General features: G+C 37.2%; 1 protein-coding gene across 1 annotated transcript in view; it reads right to left on the bottom strand.

Annotated features, from left to right (window-relative positions):
* Window positions 1–18,952, bottom strand: part of NEGR1 (neuronal growth regulator 1) — an 862,215-nt gene that overhangs the window by 183,918 nt on the left and 659,345 nt on the right. The window contains exon 5 of the mRNA XM_045897413.3: window positions 10,799–10,919. Coding sequence (XP_045753369.1) covers window positions 10,799–10,919 — 121 coding nt within the window. The remainder of the gene's footprint in view (window positions 1–10,798; window positions 10,920–18,952) is intronic.

The following is an 18,952-nucleotide window of genomic DNA, read 5'->3' as shown; positions in this document are numbered from 1 at the left end:
AACATACTTAAGACTGAAGTAATCTAACATTAAAGAATTTCAATGTTGTACAAAAAAGTTTGATGTGCAGTTTGTGGGAAACTGACATTCAGAAAACATTTAAGCATTTTCAAATGTATGTCAACTAATCTTCATAGCAACCCTCGGAGGTAAACATTACTAGTCCCATTTTACAGATGAGAAGAAAAAAGAAGTTTAGAAAAATTAAGTTAATTTATCTTCTATCATCTGGTAAGTAGTAGAACTGACATTCAAATCCAGAACTTCTGACTCAGGGTATTGTCCCAAGTAGCAACTGGTATTTAAATCATTAAGTAGAAACCAGGATACTGTATTTAAGTTTGGAAAGACATGGCAGAAGTCATGAGTGGTTTAAGAAAATTAAGTCAAGCCAGGGAATAGAACCAGTGGAGCTAAATAACCAAGTAATATGTGGTCTATGCACCAGGAAAGCCTGATCCAACCTGTGGGGTGAATCTAATGGGATAGAAAGTAAAAAAATAGTAGGGTTCACTTCAGCCAGCTATTTGCAGATTCCCTGGACCAGAGGCCTCTTAACTATCCATGTGAGGCTTACCCATGCCCATCAGTCTCTTCCAGCAGCTGTCTTTTGCTCCCAATGGAGTCACTCTTTCAGGCTACTCACAGTCCCAAGATGAGAGGCAGAAAATGGTCTCTTGCCCTGTTTCCTCCTCAAACTACATGCCAGACAACACATACCTTCAGCATTGATTATTGTTTGTTTTTCTTCCCCTAGGTTCACTAAATATTCGGGTTGTAGTAAATCTCTCTCCAAAATGTATCTGTGGAATATAGTCAAGGATGGCAGAAAAAAACATAACCTAGACGAGTGGCAAGAATGCAATAATTTTAAATAAGTTCAAAATTGTCTCTAAAGTCAAGTCCTAGTGATGTTATGGAGTTAGTCCTTTCTGAGTTGGTCAAATCATCAGCACGTCAAAAACTTCTCTTTACCACACCATTTCAGGTACAAGCTTTCATAAATTTGCATGACTTTTGATTACTGTCCATATTCCCCATTAGCATGCAACTCCATCAGGGCAAGCTTCCTAGTTTTTGCTATTCATTATATTCTAAGCGTGGAGCATAATGTTGGGTATTTAATAGGTGTACGGTAAGTAGTTATTGAATGCCTGACTGAATGAATTATGTTTTCACATTTTTGTATTGCTTAGTTTTTTCATCTGGGAAATGGAAAAACTGAAGCCAATCTCAAAGTGTTGACATAAGAATGGTTTTTAAATATATAAAATGTAGTATCTATACACACACACAAAAATGCAGTAGGCACTAGAAATATGATAGGTGTTATTATTGTTCAATGATAGGGTCTGTTTCTTGACAGAACAAATACATTTCCTCTCAGATGGCAGCCAAATATTAAATATTGAAAATACAGGAAATTATTTTTAAAGGAAAGATCTGCGAGAGTGACTGAAAAGATCATAGCATCATGATTTCAAGATGTGCCAAACTCAGTCTCAATTACATGTGTATTATCAATTTCATCTAGGTTTTTCACAGATGTGCAGGGTAAATAAAAAAAAATAAAAGTAAAAAGAAGGAGGAGGAAGAACTGCTAGATACCAGAGAGAAATGAAAACTGATGTGAACATGCTGCTATAGCAACATACTGGTTTACTGTGTTGCTTGGTACTTAAGGCTTGAATACAACATGATATCATTTATTCCTGGGAACAGACTGAAGAATATCATGCATCAATGTCTCAGCCCCAAGGGGTATCTATCTTTAGTTGCACATTTGAATAAATTAATGTATTATAATATATTAGGACATTTTAATGATTTTAGACTTTACTAGGCTATTTAAAATGTATGTCTTGTTTACTTTATCAATTTTAATGAAATTAATAATTTTAGATTAGAGACCTTTGGGCTGCCTTACTTGTGACAATTTGATTCACACAGGGAGGATATTGCCTTTAACTTTACATCAAGTAAACAAAGGCTATAGTGCAGGTGTCAATCCTCCTCTGACTGCAGTGAGTCTTGTATCCCTGACAACCTGGCCTATGACTAGATTTTTCCCCTCTGCTTGAACTGCTTTTCTAATATCAATGTGCCCATTTTAATGTCAAATTTCCTCCCATAATATACCAACACAACCATTTTGCAGAGATCATATTCACCAAAAAGAAATCCTGGAGAGTCAGAACTGAGCGACAGAAACCAGCTTCTGTTTTGCAATTAGGTGTTGGGTTTACCGTGTTCTGCAATCTAAGGCTACAGATGAATTTTGTACTAATATTTTCTTCTCAATTTGAAAATGTATTAAAATGAGAATGGTTCTCCTTCATCATGGTTAAAAGGCCACAACTCATTCTTGCAACAGAATGTATTTCAAACACCATGTTAGATGCTGGGAACACAATGGCGAACAGGACAAAGCCCTCACTCTCAGGTAGATTAGGAGGAGAAAGACCAGTAAACAAGTTGAGTATCATTTAAAAAGTGCTTTTATAGAGGTAAGCACATGGGAGTACATCTGGAGAGACTCCTTTCCAAGCAGAAATGGGTCTGGGTAGTTTACTGAGAGAAGGTGGTATCTGAATTGAGACTAAAGGACTAATGGAAGGCAGCCAGCCAAAGGTAACCAGGATGGGTGTGTGTGTGTGTGGAAGGGGTTTATAAGCAAAATGACCAACATATGAAAAGCCCTTAAAGATAGAGACCATGTCACAGTTTGTGAACTAAGATATTTTAGGCAGTTATAACCCTATTGTGGGATGGTAGAAAGACAAGATAGCCAGAGAGGTAAACAGGGGCAGGAACATGAAGGCTTCCCATGCCATACTGTGATGTTAGGACTTTCATCTAGGGACATTCAAGAATTCTTGAAGGGATTTAAGTAGAAAGTGATGAGATCAGATATTTATTTTGGAAATATTGCTATGAATTTTAAGAATACAACTGAAATCCAGCTGTCTATTGGTGGACTGTGTATGCAGTATTAACACCTTAATTTCAGTATGTTCTAAACCAAACTCAGTACAATCTCCCCCAAATCTCTTTTCCTATGTTCCCAGCTTCAGTTAATGACTTCACCATTCACCTTATTACTGAGCTGGAAAACTTAAAATTATCTTCAAATAGTCCTTTCCTTGTATCTAATCAATCACTGAAATATATAAATACTAACTTTTCCCTCTCTTGCTTTTTTAAAAAAGACTTATTTATTTATTTGAGAGAGAGAGAGAGAGTTGCACGGTGGGAGGGGCAGAGGGAGAGAGAGAATCTGAAGTAGACTGAGCATTGAGTGCTCAGAGCCTGACACACAGCTGGATCTCACGATCCTGAGAACAGGACCTGAACTGAAACCAGGAGTCGGATGCTTAACCACTTGCATCATCCAGGGGCCCCTCCTCCCTTGCTTTTTAATTGCACAACTAATACCCTAGTTTAAACCATATTTTGTATCTTTCCCATCCCAACTGCTCTGAGAAACATTTTATGAAAACAGGGATGCATACTTTTACTATCCTTGAAAAGTCCTTCAGTGGCTTCCCAAAACCTATAGAATCAAGTCTAAATGTATTATCATGATATTTAAAATGCTCCAAGTCTTGCCCTAACATGCATTTCTAACCCTACCTCCTATTACACCTGATTTCACATCCTGTACCTCAAGGCATAAAAAAGAACCCTCTCCACACAATGCTTACATTACATTGACCATGTTCTTTTCTTGCTTATGATTATTCTTGACTTCTTGCAATGTTTGGAAATACTGTTCATTGGTATGAAGCATAAAAGCTACCTTTTCCCTGAAGTATTTGTTAATGCTCTGATTTGAGTTGAATGGACCCCTGTTGTGCACTTTCAAGGACTTAATTTAGGGCTCCCTTATGATCTTCTTACTTGGCCCTTATTTCATTTTGGTGATTTTTATGACAAACTATAAGCTCCAAATCAGGGAATGCAAACTGGACTAGCCCGCTTTCAATTTTGATTGCCCCAAGGTTTTAAATATAATATTTTGTATGTATGTCTTACATGGACATGTGTTTTCCATTTCCCAGTAGTTGAAATGTTCTTGCTTATTTCATATATTTACCTTTACCTTTTCCCTAGCCTGGGATGATAAAGACCTCATAGGGGTAACAAAACTGTACAGACAAGACTTAGGTTATTAAAAATAAAAAAAAGAGGGGCGCCTGGGTGGCTCAGTCGTTAAGTGTCTGACTTTGGCTCAGGTCATGATCCCAGGGTCCTGGGATCGAGCGCCGCATTGGGCTCCCTGCTTGCTGGGAAGCCTGTTTCTCCCTCTCCCACTCCCCCTGCTTGTGTTCCTGCTCTCCCTCTCTCTCTCTCTCTCTGTGTCAAATAAATAAATAAAATCTTTAAAAAAAAAAAGAAAAGAAAAGTGAAATATCATCAGAAAAGAAGTTTCTTCAATGCACGAACTTAATTTGTTCTCAGTCTTTTCCAATTATGTCACAGTTAAATGCCCAATGCATATTTGTTGAATGAATACATAAAATCTCAGGTCAGGAAGGAAGATTATTTTTAACATGGGATGGTATTGGTTATTTCCAGTACCCTTCTAAGTCAAAATATGTAACTGCTTAATCTCTTAAGATAAGAGAGAAAAAATGGGTAGAGAAAGAGAAAGAGAGAGAAAGAGAGGGAGAGAGAATGAATTAACTTATTTCTAGTCTCTTCTGAATAATCAAAGTTGTATAAAACCTAGAAGAGGGATATCTTGACATAAGACTCAGGAAATTATGGGTTGGTTTTGTTTTTGTTTTTAAAAATCACTTTGTTGAGGAATAATATATACAACTCAATGAGTTTGGGGTAAGTATACACCTGTGAAACCATCACTACCAAGTCCATAAATATATCCATCACCTACCAAGGTTGCCTTGGAATTAGATTTTATTTCCCATTCTGTACTTCCCTTCAACAAGTCATTTTACCTTTATGAGATAGAGTTTTTTCCCTTAGGTATAATCTAGTTAGAATTGTATGGGGCACCTGGGTGGCTCAGTCAGTTAAGCATCTGACTCTTGATTTCATCTCAGGTCATGATCTCAGGGTGATGAGATCGAGCCCTGCAGGGGGCTGCTTAAGATTCTCTCTCTCTTCCTCTCCCTCTGCCCCTCTACCCCTACTCATGCATGTACTCTCTCTTTCCCTCTCTTGCTCTACAATAAAATTAAATTTAAAAAATCTAGTTAGAATTGTGTGAGGAATGGGTAAGATGGTATACAGTGAGTTATATGTGTTATAAAATTACAAAGTTGGTAGGTAGGGTAAAATTTCCCTGTCATTAAAATTGCCCTTGAAAATTCCTTAAAATTCCTTATTTTAAACTAACATACTTTATAAGAGTCTGCAAAATGGAGGGCAGGTACTCCAAATTGGGTATAAAGTGATCTGTTGGAAAATAATAGAATGAAAAGAAAATAATAGAATGCCCATTTATGTTATAATTGTATCTCATCTTTTAAATTTTATCTGTTATAGGTCATTTAATGTCTGCAAAATATTAGTTCAAAAGTGCATATACACAGTTTACAAATAAGTATTCATATACTGATAGTTTTTCCTAAGTTTTAAATTTTACTCATAGGGATATATATTTCAAAAATGTTGTGGATCACTGCTCTACCTACCAAGTAGGTACCATTACAAGATGGCAGTGCCATCTTCACAAAATGTTACAAAGTCCATGTTTTTGTAATACTTACTTAAACATTAGTCCATTAAAATTTATTTTATGTTTTTGGTCTTAATCCTAAATAAATACACTCTTTTCAAGCCATAGATTAACTTAATTTCATGTCATCAAAGATATTACTTGCTTAGTAGTACTTTGCCTATTCTGAAAATGCCCTTCACTGGATATAAGGAGTCTCTTTCTATTATCAAGAAAAAAAAAGTTTATATTTTTGGTTTTTTATATAATTGAACTCTAAACTCTGATTTTCCCAAAAATAAGATGCATATGGAATAAAATTAAGTCTGTGAGCACTGTCCCTATCAGGTATGCTAAAAGAGCCTGTAGTGTTAAAAAAAAATAACCATTTTACACCAAAGGATAATATTTTAATAACAAGTATATAACTTTAGTCATTCTCATGATGCTTATCGAAACAGTGTAATAAACTAAAGGTCAAATGGCTAATATTTCTAATGTAAAAAAAGTTTTTTTTTTATTGTCATCCATTATGGAAGCCTATCTTTGAAGATAGTATCTGATGATTCCTTTTTTTTTTTAAAGATTTTTATCTATTTTTTTGAGAGAGAGAGAGAGACAGAGACAGAGACAGCACAAGCAGGGGGAGAGGCTGGGGAGAAGGAGAAGCAGACTCCCACTGAGCAGGGAGCCCAATGTGGGGCTCGATCCCAGGACCGCAGGATCATGACAGGAGCCGAAGGCAGACGCCCAAACGACTAAGCCACCCAGGCGCCCCAATAGTATCTGATAACTCTTAACTCTTGATATTCATGTCCCCATTTTCCCCTTCCACATTGAAGAGGGTGACCCTGTGTAACCAATAAGATATTAGAGAAATGACAGAGCATAACTTCTGGGACTAGGTCATAAACAGTTTCTATCTTGCTCTCTCTTGGATTACTAGTTCTGGGAAAAGTCAATCACCACGTCAAGAAGACAGTCAAGCAGCCCTGTGAAGAGGCAATTAACTGAGGCTTTCTGACTATAACAAGAACTAACTTACCAGGAATCTGAGTGAGCTACCTTGGAAGCAGATCCTCCAGCCCTAGTCAAGCCTTTAGATGACCAGCACCAGATGACACCTGACTGCGACCTGATGAGAGACCCTGAGCCATAACTATCCAGCTGAGCTGCTCCCATCCTGACCCACAGAAACTGTGACAGCAAATGCTTACTGGTTTCAGCTGCTAAGTCTTGGGTTAATTTCTTATTTAGCAGTAGATAACTAAGAATGGCAGTGTATACAAGAGAAAGAATGTGGACTGAAAGGTTAACAATAAAATGTGTCTTGATGGCATCTTTGAAGTTGAGAGCTCTTGGACAGGTTAAGTCTCTTGTGCCTCAGTTCTGTCATCAGTAAATTGAGGACAATAAATTGTGTTTCACAGAACTCTGAACAATAAGTGAGATAAAAGAATTTAAAGAACCTTGAAAATGATTTGTCCTCAGTAAGCATTTGTTTCTTTCTGTTCTTTTAAATTGTGCTTTATTTTGCATGTTTTTTTTTAAAAGGTTTTTAGATTATTCTCAGTACACAGATACGGATTTTATAAGATGTGGAAGAACTATAGGCAAAGATGAGACTAAGGATGTTCAGGTACTGCCTTTTTATTTATTTATGTTATTTGTTCATATTTATTTGAATGAAGATCCGGCTTTGAAGATCTTAATTTAAAAGAGACGAGGTGGTTTTTTTTGTTTGTTTAATTTTATTATGTTATGTTAGTCACCATACAATACATCTATTAGTTTTTGATGTGGTGATCCACGATCCATTGTTTTCTTATAACACCCAGTGCTGAGTTTTTATAAACATTCTCTTTTTTTTTTTTTAAAGATTTTTATTTATTTATTGAGAGAGAGAGAGCGAGCATGAGAGGGAGGAGGGTCAGAGGGAGAAGCAGACTCCCTGCTGAGCAGGGAGCCTGATGCGGGACTCGATCCTGGGACTCCAGGATCATGACCTGAGCCGAAGGCAGTCACTTAACCAACTGAGCCACCCAGGTGCCCCTATAAACATTCTCTTAAGTAGAAGTGAAGAGAGTAAGTTATTTCTGAATATTTTTGCAAGCTTGAAGTAGAAAAATAAAACTTTTCCAGATCTTGTAAAAACTCTGCCAAACTTTGACCTGTCAAAGGTGTCTCTGACAGCTTCATGTTTCTGTTAGTGACCTTGAGGTCAAGAAAACAGCTTGGAAACGTGCTCTGTTTCTTCTCTGTGTGTCTACCTTGATTCCATTATTTCTGTGTCTTTGACTAAGTAAATTCAGAAAGTGTGTGTGTTTGTATGTGCAGTCTTTCATTTTGCTAATTCAGAACTGACCCGCAATGCCCTGACCCTTGTCATTTAACACTGACATTTCAAATTATTTTTGATAGTCTCTGAAGTGCCATGACCTACACAAGGTGCATGGACTTTGCATGAAGTTTTGCAAGACTTTTGAGTTCAAATCCCAGCTCTGCCACTAAGTGTATGAACCTGTGCAAATTACTTAAAAACACTCTGTGCTTTGGTTTTCCCCAAGCAAAAGGTTACAATAATAGTACCTACCTATTAAGTTTGTTGTAAATAAAATAAAATGTGTTAATGTCTGTTAACAATTTAGAACAGTGCCTGTCAGACAGTAGGTACTTTTTACATAGGTCGTTTTTCATTTTAATGAGATAAATATTTGAATGGCCTGGGCTCAGAAGGTAGCATGGTAAACCACTCAGTGAGTGTAACAACCACCATTCAGCAACCAGAACCCTTCTATTTCCTACTCCTTTCACATTCTCAAATTTGCTTCACTGTAATTTTGAGAGGATTTTATATACTCTTGTGGTATTTGATAATTTGAGTATTTCCTCAGCTATAACCTTAACGAATAACAGATATATACTTCACTCTGAAATAAAGTATGTTTGCCTTTGACGAGTGCATTTGATTTTCACAGCTCCCAGATTTTCTCTAGGTGTGTGAGTGTGTTGAGAAAGGTCATTGATTGGAAAGAATCAATCCACCTTTTTTAGCAGTGGTTCTAAACTCCTTTGAAAATGTAATAAAAGCTATAGTCCATCTCTCCAGTAGGAAAAAAGTCACTGAAGCTATGACTACGGACACCAATGGGTCCTTTGCTGTTTTTGCTATAGGCCAAGAAAGTCGACTAAGGATTATTGTAGCCTTTTCTGACAATGGTTGCTGCATTTAGGAAAGGAAAAGAGAGAGATATAGAAAAAAAAATTCAGGACATAATTTCACAAAATACTGGAAACCAAAAGGACTTTAACAAAGGAGCTCTCACTTGTACTACTAGGGATAATTCTGTTAAGCTTGTAAGAAAGGTATGACACAGATTCAAAAGGGACTTTGAGAGGTATGTAAAATAGTTTGTCATTATTTAATCTGCACTTCGTGGAAGAACCAGGGATTTGGGGGGCCCTTGCAAGGGAAGGTTCTGAGACATGGAACTGAAGCTCCATTCACCCCACATCTACCAGAGAAGGCCGGCTTTCAAAGATATTACTTACTGGGCTTCCACATAAGATTGTATTTGAAAAAAGGGTTTCATAACTTACAGAGGTTTGGAAACCACTCTTCTAGATGTTTGTCCATATAATCAAAAACTGAACTTCTGAATCTGGATTATCAGAATCTGAGAAAGGTTATTGGCTGATATACAATATTGTACCGTAGGACAAGGGTGACCACAGACTAGTTTATCTAATTCTAAGTACATAAAAAATGGGGCTTCTATGAAGCCCCAAAGAGGTAGATTTAGAATTAGTAAAAACATTAAGTAGTAAAAAGAATTAAAAATTGAGTATCCCAAATTACAGAAGAGGTTGCATAAAAATAGCTGTAAATAATTGTAGATAAAAGCAGAGTCAGTTATTCAGATCAAATGAGATAGTTATGGGGATATCCTTTATTGTTAAGGCTGGTGTTGAAGAAGGAGAAGGTCGTCTACAAATCTTCTTTTGATTACAGTTTAAGAAAAAAAAAAAAGTACCTGCTATGTTCCATCCACTGTCATCCATTATGGCAACATCTAAGCTCTTATGTCATTTCACTAGTTTTCAGTTCAGACATTTAGCTGTCCTGTCACGAGCCATGGTATAAATAAGTAAACCCCATACATATATATGTTGAACAGTGTGGAATTGCCAATATTTAGCTTTTTTGACTAAAAATGGCAGTTTTATATGGCCCAACCTAGCATTTTCTTGAACACATTTTTCCCTAGTTTTGAGGCCAAAAAAAAAAAAAAAAAAAAAAATATATATATATATATATATATATATATATATATATATTCTAGATAATATCCTCCCCTCTGCATTACATCTTCCAGTTAACCCACAGGGGTCCCACTCTTCTTTGATAGCTTGGTAAGAGCAGCTGAAGAGGTCTGAATGAGCCTACTGGTTGAAAGTAAAGAGAAAGTAGTCAAGTCCTGTCTTCTCTTGTTCAATAGCTCTTGTCAAGGCTTTTCCTGGGGCTCCTCAAGGGGACAATCACATAGAGCTAAAGTTACAGTAGCCCTAAAATCCCCTTGGTTAGTCCTTTAACCATGTATTTTATCTCCTCTACACGCCCTTTAGTGACAGAATATCTAAAACATAGTGTTCTATAAAATGAAATGTTAAAATGCCTTGCAGGAGAGTAAGGCAGGTGAAAGGGTTGAGACTTCTCAGGGAAGCCAGGCAGAGACAGCAGCTCCAATTGCTTTTGGAGTGCACTCATGAAAGCTGTGCCCGAGTTCTTTAAAAGCTGGTTTACTTCCCAAGTAAACATGGTTGCCAGCAAGAGCAATGGGGTACTGGTTCAGAAAGGAAGGGAAGAAATGAAATGTATCAGCGACATGGGATTTGCAGGCATTTCTGTGATCATATAAAACCAAAGTGGACATTTCTTCTAGGTGCTATTAGCTACTCATCCCTCCCATGTGGGCCCCTTCAGTTTGCCTGCCTGCGAGGAGGCTGCTGAGAATCATTCAAGCCGGTTAAAGAAAGGGCTTCAGGTAAGTATCTGAAACACAAACACATTAGCTCAAAGTGCTTGGAACACAGTAATAATCACAAAGCCCTTACTTCTTCTCTCCTTTGTACCATTCAAAGGCCGGAGGCGGCACACCGGCACCTTCGCATCTTATCAATCCACTGCGTCCCGGGGCCACGGTGCCAGATTTAATTTCCTGAATTGTAGGAGCGACTGAAAAAGAAACAAACAAGCAAAGAAACTGGTGGGTAACTAAAACTACTCATCAGCAGAAGTATAACACACACCTATTTTTATTCCTTCTATATTCAAAGCAATATTATGCCTGATGGGCCAATGCATCACATTTTCAGTGTTTTATGCTTCTGATACAAGACTAGTCATTTTCAGCTTCACTTTTCAAGTTGGACAATAGATGAATGTTCCCAAGGAGTGCAGAGTAAATGCAATACATTTTGGCCTTGCTTCCTGTTGGAAAAATGGCATTGTTGAGGGGAATACTTCATCTGTACTCCAGTCAAACTACACTCCCATAATAGTTCTCATTTATTGAGTGATCACTGGGAGCCAGTCACTGGGCTAGGTGCTTGATGGTCATGATTTCCTCACGTAATACTCTAAGCTAGATGGGATTATCCCAATATCAGAAATGTGAACACTGAAGCTCAGAGAGGTTAAACAATTTATCTAAGGTCACACAGCTACTTAGCTGCAGAATTTGGGCTTAATATTGGCATATTGACTTAGGCATATTGACTCAAAGCCTGACCTCTTTTCATTTTCCTGTGTTTTCTTCTGCCTGTTCCCTGCGCTTTAGCATGTTAGTGATACCTGAAATGCCATCCTTTTCCATTTCTACAGATGCAGCCTCAATTAGGTGTCTCCATACTCTTTCCTGTTGCTCTGGTTGAAAATAGTTTTCCTTTCTCTCAATAGTTTATCTAAATCTCTCTCATACCATATACTTTCTATCTTGTATTGTAATTATTTATGGGTATGCCAGGCTGCTTGTTAGCTGCCTGAAGGCAGGGTGAGTATCTCGTTTATCTTTGCATGTTCAGAGACCAAAGCACACAAAATGATGCTTAAAAAGCTTCTTTGTAGCGTAGCCACTCCTTTACTCATCAAATAGTTGTTGAGCCATCAATATATGCCAGATATTTCTCAAGGCAAAAAGCAGTCCATCCTTCTGATGTGATGAAGTTTATGTTCTAGATGGAGGGAGGTATGTGGAGACTGACTATAAGCAGTAAATAAATAATTTAAATAAAATGTTAGAAGGTGATTAGAAAGATGGGAAAAAATAATTAGAGCAAGATAAGAGGAATATGTTCAAGGAATGGACTGCAATTTTATGTAGGGTTATCTGAGGAAGATTCATTGAGAAAGTGAGATTTACGTAAAGACTAGCTGTAGATCAGTGAGTTTCCTTCCACGAAGAGGGAACAGCTAGCAGTAAGGCCGTGAGGCTGAGGCAAGCCTGGTTTGCTTGAAAAATACCAAAGATAACCATGTGGCTGAAGCAAAGAGAAAGAAGGGAGATTATCAGGAGATGGAGTGTGATGGTTAATTTTGTGTAAACTTGATTGCATCACAGTGTCCAGGTATTTGCTAAACATTATTTCTGGGTTTGTCTGGTTCTGTATGGAAATAACGTTCAAATCAGTGGACTCAGTGAAGTGTATGGCCCTCTCCCATGTGGGTACATACCATACAGTCCACTGAAGGCCTGAATAGAACAGAAGGCAGAGGAAGGGAGAATTCCCCCCCTTCTCTGTCTGACTGCTTGAGGTAAAACATTGGTCTTCTGCCCTCAGACTGAGATTTATACCGTTGGCTCCCCTGGTTCTCACTGGCATTCAGACTTGGACTGAACTATACCACTGGCCTTCCTGGGTTTTCACTTGCAGACACCAATTCGGGGGCCTTCTCAGCTTGCATAATCATGTGAGCTAGTCCTCATAATATAATCTCTTTGTGTGTGTTTGTGTGAGTGTGTGTGTGTGTGTAGGTAGATATGTATAAATATGTGTGTGTGTATTTATCTACCTAGACATCTATAGATTTATATATGTGTGTGTGTGTAGGTAGATATGTGTAAATATGTATGTGCATATTTATCTATCTAGACATCTAAAGATTTACATACATGTGTGTGTGTAGGTAGATATGTGTAAATATGTATGTGTGTATTTACCTATCTAGACATCTATAGATTTATAAATATATGTGGGTCTATTTCCATAAAGAAATATATCTATATAGAAATGTAGATATATATATATATACACACATATATATTATTGGTTCTGTTTCTCTGGCGAACCGTGACTAATACATAAGGCCAAAGGAGGGAAGATCGGCCAAGGGCGATTTTAAGGACTTGGTTTTACTCTGAGTGCAATGGTGAACTACCATAGAAGAGAGATATAATCTGATGTTCATTTCAAAGGTATTTTGGCTGCTGTGTTGAGAAAAGACCATAGTGAGGCCAGAAGGGAAGCTGAGCTCTTGCAGGAAGCTGTTGCAGGAAGCAAGGCAAGTGATGCTGGCAGCTCAGGTTAGGGCGGCAGCACTAGAGGTAGTGAAAGTAATTGGCTTTGGAGTCTGTTGTGAAGTTGAAGCCAATAGGATCTTCCTAACAGATGTGAAAAAAAGAAACGAGTCCAGGGCGACTTCATCTGGCTTAACCGGAAGGTTATAATACCCATTGCCTGAGATGGGTAAGACAATAAGTCGGTGAGTTTTGGAGAGAAGCATTAAGAGTTGTATGCATGTCATTTCTTTTGACAGATTTAATTTTTTAGAGCAGTTTTAGTTCACACAAAACTGAGTGGAAGGTAGAGACATCTCCCATATACTCCTAGCCCCAATACATGCATAGCCTCTCTGTTATTGACATCCCCTACCACAACAGTACACTTGTTACAGTTGATGAACCTATATTGACACATCATTATCACCTAAAATCCATAGTTTACATTAGGTTTCACTCTGGGTGTTGTATATCATATGGGTTTGGAGGAAAGCATAATGATATATAACTATCATTATATCATACAAATTATTTTCACTGTTCTAAAAATCTTCTGTGCTCTGGCTCGCAATCTCTACCACCCCTCCACTCCTGGAAACCACTGATCATTCTATTGTTTCCAAAGTTTTGCATTTTCCAGAATGTTATATAGTTGTAATCATAGAGCATGTAACCTTTTCAGGTTGGCTTCTTTCCCTTAGTGTTATGCATTTACGGTTCCTCCATGTCCTTTCATGGCTTGACAGATCAATTCTTTTCAGCACGGAATAAGATTCCATCATCTGGAAGTACCACAGTTTATTCATCCATTCACTTACTAAACAATATCTTGGTTGCTTCCAAGTATCGGCAATTATAAATGAAGCTGCTGTAAACGTCCATGCGCAAGTTTTTGTGTACATAAGTTTTAAGTTCCTTTGAGTAAATACGAAGGAGTGCAATTGTTGGATCACATGATAAAGGCATGTTTAGTTTTGTAAGAAACTACCAAACTGTTTTCCAAAGTGGCTCTATCACATTGCATCCCCGCCAACAATGTATGAGCACTCTTGTTGCCCCACATCCTAGCCAGCATTTGGGGCTGTCAGTGTTCCAGATTTGGGTCATTCTATTATGTGTGTAGAGGTATCTCATTGTTTTAATTTGCATTTCATTGCTGACATATGACATGGAGCATCTTTTCATATACTTAATCGCTATCTGTATATATTTGGTGAAGGTTCTGTTAAGGTCTTTGGCCCATTTTTTAATTGGGTTGTTTATATTCTTATTGTTGAGTTTTTTTTTTTTTTAAAGATTTTATTTATTTATTTGACAGAGAGAGAGCACAAGTAGGCAGAGTGGTAGACAGAGGGAGAAGGAGAAGCAGGCTCCCCGCTCAGCAGGGAGCCCGATGCGGGGCTCGATCCCAGGACCCTGGGATCATGACCTGAGCCGAAGGCAGACGCTTAACGACTGAGCCACCCAGGCGCCCCTTATTGTTGAGTTTTAAGAGTTCTTTGTATATTTTGGATAACCATCCTTTCTCAGATGTGCCTTTTACAAATACTTTTCCCCAATGTGTGGCTTGTCTTTTCAGACTCTTAATAGTGTATTTCACAGAGCCAAAATTTCTAATTGTAACGAATTCCAGCTTATCAATGATTTCCTCCATGGATGGTGCATTCCTTTTGGCGTTGCAGCTATATCTATCTTCTATCATAACTATCTTTTAGATATGCATATCTATTTTTATAAATATTTTCTTTTCTGTCAATCTTTTTAACATACTATATATTTGAAATAACACTATGGGAAAGTGTTCAACACAGCAGGAACCATGAAAATGCAAATACTAATTCATTCAGACAAATGACCTGAGTAAGTGTGCACTCTGGATATATTTTAGGTTTCTTTACAAAGTAATAAAAAAGTAGAGTTTAATGATTTTTCAATATGCAGTGAATATGAAAACTGTAAACACACTTACAACAGAACATTGCCTTTCCTTTCAAAAATACCCTAGGAAATTCATCATTTTCTGTTAAGGGTGATACTTCACTTTGAAATTATAGCACCTCTATTTCTCTGTGGTATTTTTATTCTTAATAGTAAAAGTTCAATTTATAGTTCTGAAAAGAAACTTGCAAAGAAATGTTATTTTTATTAAAGTGCTTGCTAATAACTTGGTGAAAATAATAAAAAAAAGTGTTACCAAAGATATTTGAAGAAGAAAACATTATGACATAATACATATGCACATTTATATATGTATATACATAGTATATATGTAAATATATAATACATATTACATATATGTGTATATTTTTCTGTGTGTGTATATACGTCTATGTATTCATGTGTGTGTACATTTACATATATACACAAATATATATATACACACTCACACAATATAAGAAATTATTTAATAAATTTAATTATCTTTGTAAAGCAAAATTCACATCTCCCCATGAAAGGCAATAAAATATACAAAAGACATCTATAAATAAAACTCCACTTATTTGTCAATTATTATGATACGTTTTTGCTTGTGAGAGCCACAGGTAGGATTGTATTTCCCCTCTTGTTCTCAGAGGCTTTATTCTCAGGGGCTTTAATCTCTCTTTCTCTCCCTGTCACACTAAGAGGCCATAATCTTTTATAATATCCAACTATTATTGAAGATGAAATAACCATATGCAACAGGAGATCCATCACAAGCTTCTATTGATAACCTGGTTAGTTTAATTACTTTCTTGTTTGTCAAGGGGGCCATGACTCATTATAAACAAAACCATGAAATCCGGAACATTGCCTGAAAACCCATGCGTAATGAACCGAAATAAAATCTAATTTGTCATTAAAAGGCTTTTATGCAGTTCTTTGTGCATATGGCTTAACACTAGGTGTTTTACCACACAAGTTAAAGTGACATGATCCTGTTGGCTAGAGGTTCACAAGCTCCTGTGATGGACACTAAAAATGGAAAGATACCTAAAATGTCATATGGAAGCACAGATGAAGAATGAGTCAAGAATTAACACTGTACGTAAGAAAAAGCCCTAAGAACAGTTTGTTTGTTAGAGAATTAAAGGGCTATGGGCTATGCGTAATCAATATGGAGAGGGGAGTCTGATGTAGATTTCATTTTGAGGTTAAAATTATACACTTGATCTTGAAGGCTCTATTGATTTTTCTTGGGGACATGAATGAACCCTTATTCATATTATTCTCCCTCTCTAAAAATGACTGTTCAAGAAGAAGTGGATTCATCCACTTATCTACTCTTAATTCCTTTGTCAATTAAATATTTTTATTAGGGACCATGTTAATGAGAAAAAATGATATTCCTGGCCTTGTAGGGCTAACATTTTTGAGGGGGGGGGCGTGTATGTGTATGCATGTATATGCATGTCTAAGAGTGAGTAAGTAAATAAATAAATAAATAGTAAGAAAGTTGTATGAACTGAGATCGGAATTGAGCATAGTGAAAGAAAAAGGAATGCTGAGATGTATTGTTTTCTATGGTGCAGTCATGGAGCCCCTTATTGATAAGGCAATATTTGAGCAGAAAACTGAATGATGAGAGAAAAGACATCATGTGGTCATCTGCAGTAAATTATTACAATAAAAGGAAACAGAAAAGTCAAAGGCCCTGAGTTGAGAGCATGGTTGAGGTGGAAACATGCTTAAAAGGTTTAAGTAGCAGCAAAATGGTCATCATGCCCTGAGCGGATAAGTGAGAGGAAGAATCCAGAAGAGAAGATTGGGCAGGCAGCTGGGGCTCAGATTCTGTTGGGGCTCAGATTCTGTAGAATCTGGAAGCCCACGGTAAAGCCTTTAAATTTTGTTCTAAGGAGATGAGGTTCTGGAGATTTGGAGCAGAGTGACATGGCTTGATTAACTTTTTATAAATATTCTTTGGCTGCTGAGTAGATCATGGTCTGCAGAGAGGCAGGATGAGAAACAGGCAGACCTGCTAGGAGGCCGTTGTAGTAATTTTTAGGATGATGAGAAAGTCTTTGGCCAATCCATAAAAAAAGAAAGAATTGAGAGAAAATTTAATTAAATAGATCATTGGTCACATTGGACCTGAGTCAACTCATTTTAGTTAACTGGCAGTGACAGGACACTTTTAGTGAAATTCCAAGTTTAAATCATTCTGAACCCTATTACTTTGTGTAAATAAAATAGTTATATGGCCGGGGCGCCTGGGTGGCTCAGTCGTTAAGCGTCTGCCTTCGGCTCAGGTCATGATCCCAGGGTCCTGGGATTGAGCCCCGCATCGGGCTCCCTGCTCCGCGGGAAGCCTGCTTCTCCCTCTCCCAATCCCCCTGCTTGTGTTCCCTCTCTCACTGTCTCTCCCTCTGTCAAATAAATAAAATCTTAAAAAAAAAAATAGTTATATGGCTACAAAAACGTCTGATTATACCTAGCAGGTTTCTTTTCTAGAGCACATCTCAGAGACTGTGATGTACATGTATGCCTTATGAATATTTTATAGTATGAAGCTTTTTCCAAACTTATGAGACCATGGAATTATAGGTTTTATACTGAAGTTCTGTGGGCCTAATATTTCTTGAGATTTATTCTGGGTATGTTGGACAGTGGGGATAGTAGATGTCTAAGGTCTAGTCCACATCCTATATTATGTGATTCATGACTTTTCAGGTCAACAATGATCCCTGGTTCAACAGGTTTCTATGTGCTCATGAGCTATTATGCACTCATGAATTTTATGTGAGGAAAAGGCTGTGGTCATTTACATCATAAGGGATAGTTGCTTATTTGCCAGAAATACATACCTCACAACAATTATGATTAATTAAGTCTCAAACTGGAGCTATAACAAGGATTACAAGTATGGTTTAGCTAAGTTGTACAAAACACTCATTTTCCACTAAAAAAATGTTCTGAGTTTTAAGAAATCATATTGAGCCCTTCATAGAAGAGATAACCAAGTGGTAAATTCTGCATGATTGCCCCCAGAACCTATTTTTTTTACCATCATATTCCATTGATCTGTGAATTTTGGCCCTGTAAGTTGCTTTTACAGGGAATGGGAGTGTAAAGATGGGCATTCTACATGTGTTTGTGTTTCTGGAACTATTTTTGTTTTTCTTTTTCATAAAGAGAGTTTTTGTTTTGCTCAGATGTAACTTTTTTCAATTACACCAAAGTAGTAAAGAAAGTGATTACTTAAGCCTCTCAAATTCATAAGTACAATGGCATCCTTTGGAATAGACTGATTTGTTGTACTGCTGAAATTTAGGAATAATGCCCTTATATCGAATTGTATATGGCTATGAGCTGAAGCAATTGCAAATTGACATAAATAAATTTTAGAGAAATGTTACTAGACAGCTGTGGGGAACAGCAAAGAACAGATGTTGGGAAAAGCCAGCAGTGAAAGGGTCAAGAAGGGGTATTTAACATCTGTGTGATTAGATGCTCATAAAAGAGGAGTCTTCCCTTTTCATTTACTCAGTGGGATTATTTCCATTCATTGTTTAGCCAGTCATTTCAGGATGAAGATAATTAAAGGTTCTTCATCCAAAACTCCAGGCTCTGCAGGTGCAATCAACAGAACCTCTGCACTTGGCACCCAATAAGCCTAATGAAGATTCAAGTTTTCTTAGTTACATGACAATAGCCACAAAGACCTTCTTCTTCTCTTGTCATTCTCAGTGGGAGCTTTGGTTTTGTACAAAGTCCTATTATCAAAAAGATG

This window comes from Mirounga angustirostris, unplaced genomic scaffold (assembly GCF_029215605.1).
Source record: "Mirounga angustirostris isolate CCGP_5_RB_7025 unplaced genomic scaffold, mMirAng1.0.hap1 SCAF_4, whole genome shotgun sequence".
Lineage (NCBI taxonomy): Eukaryota > Metazoa > Chordata > Mammalia > Carnivora > Phocidae > Mirounga > Mirounga angustirostris.
Note: the sequence above shows the minus strand (reverse complement) of the source record. Positions and strands in the feature narration are given on the sequence as shown.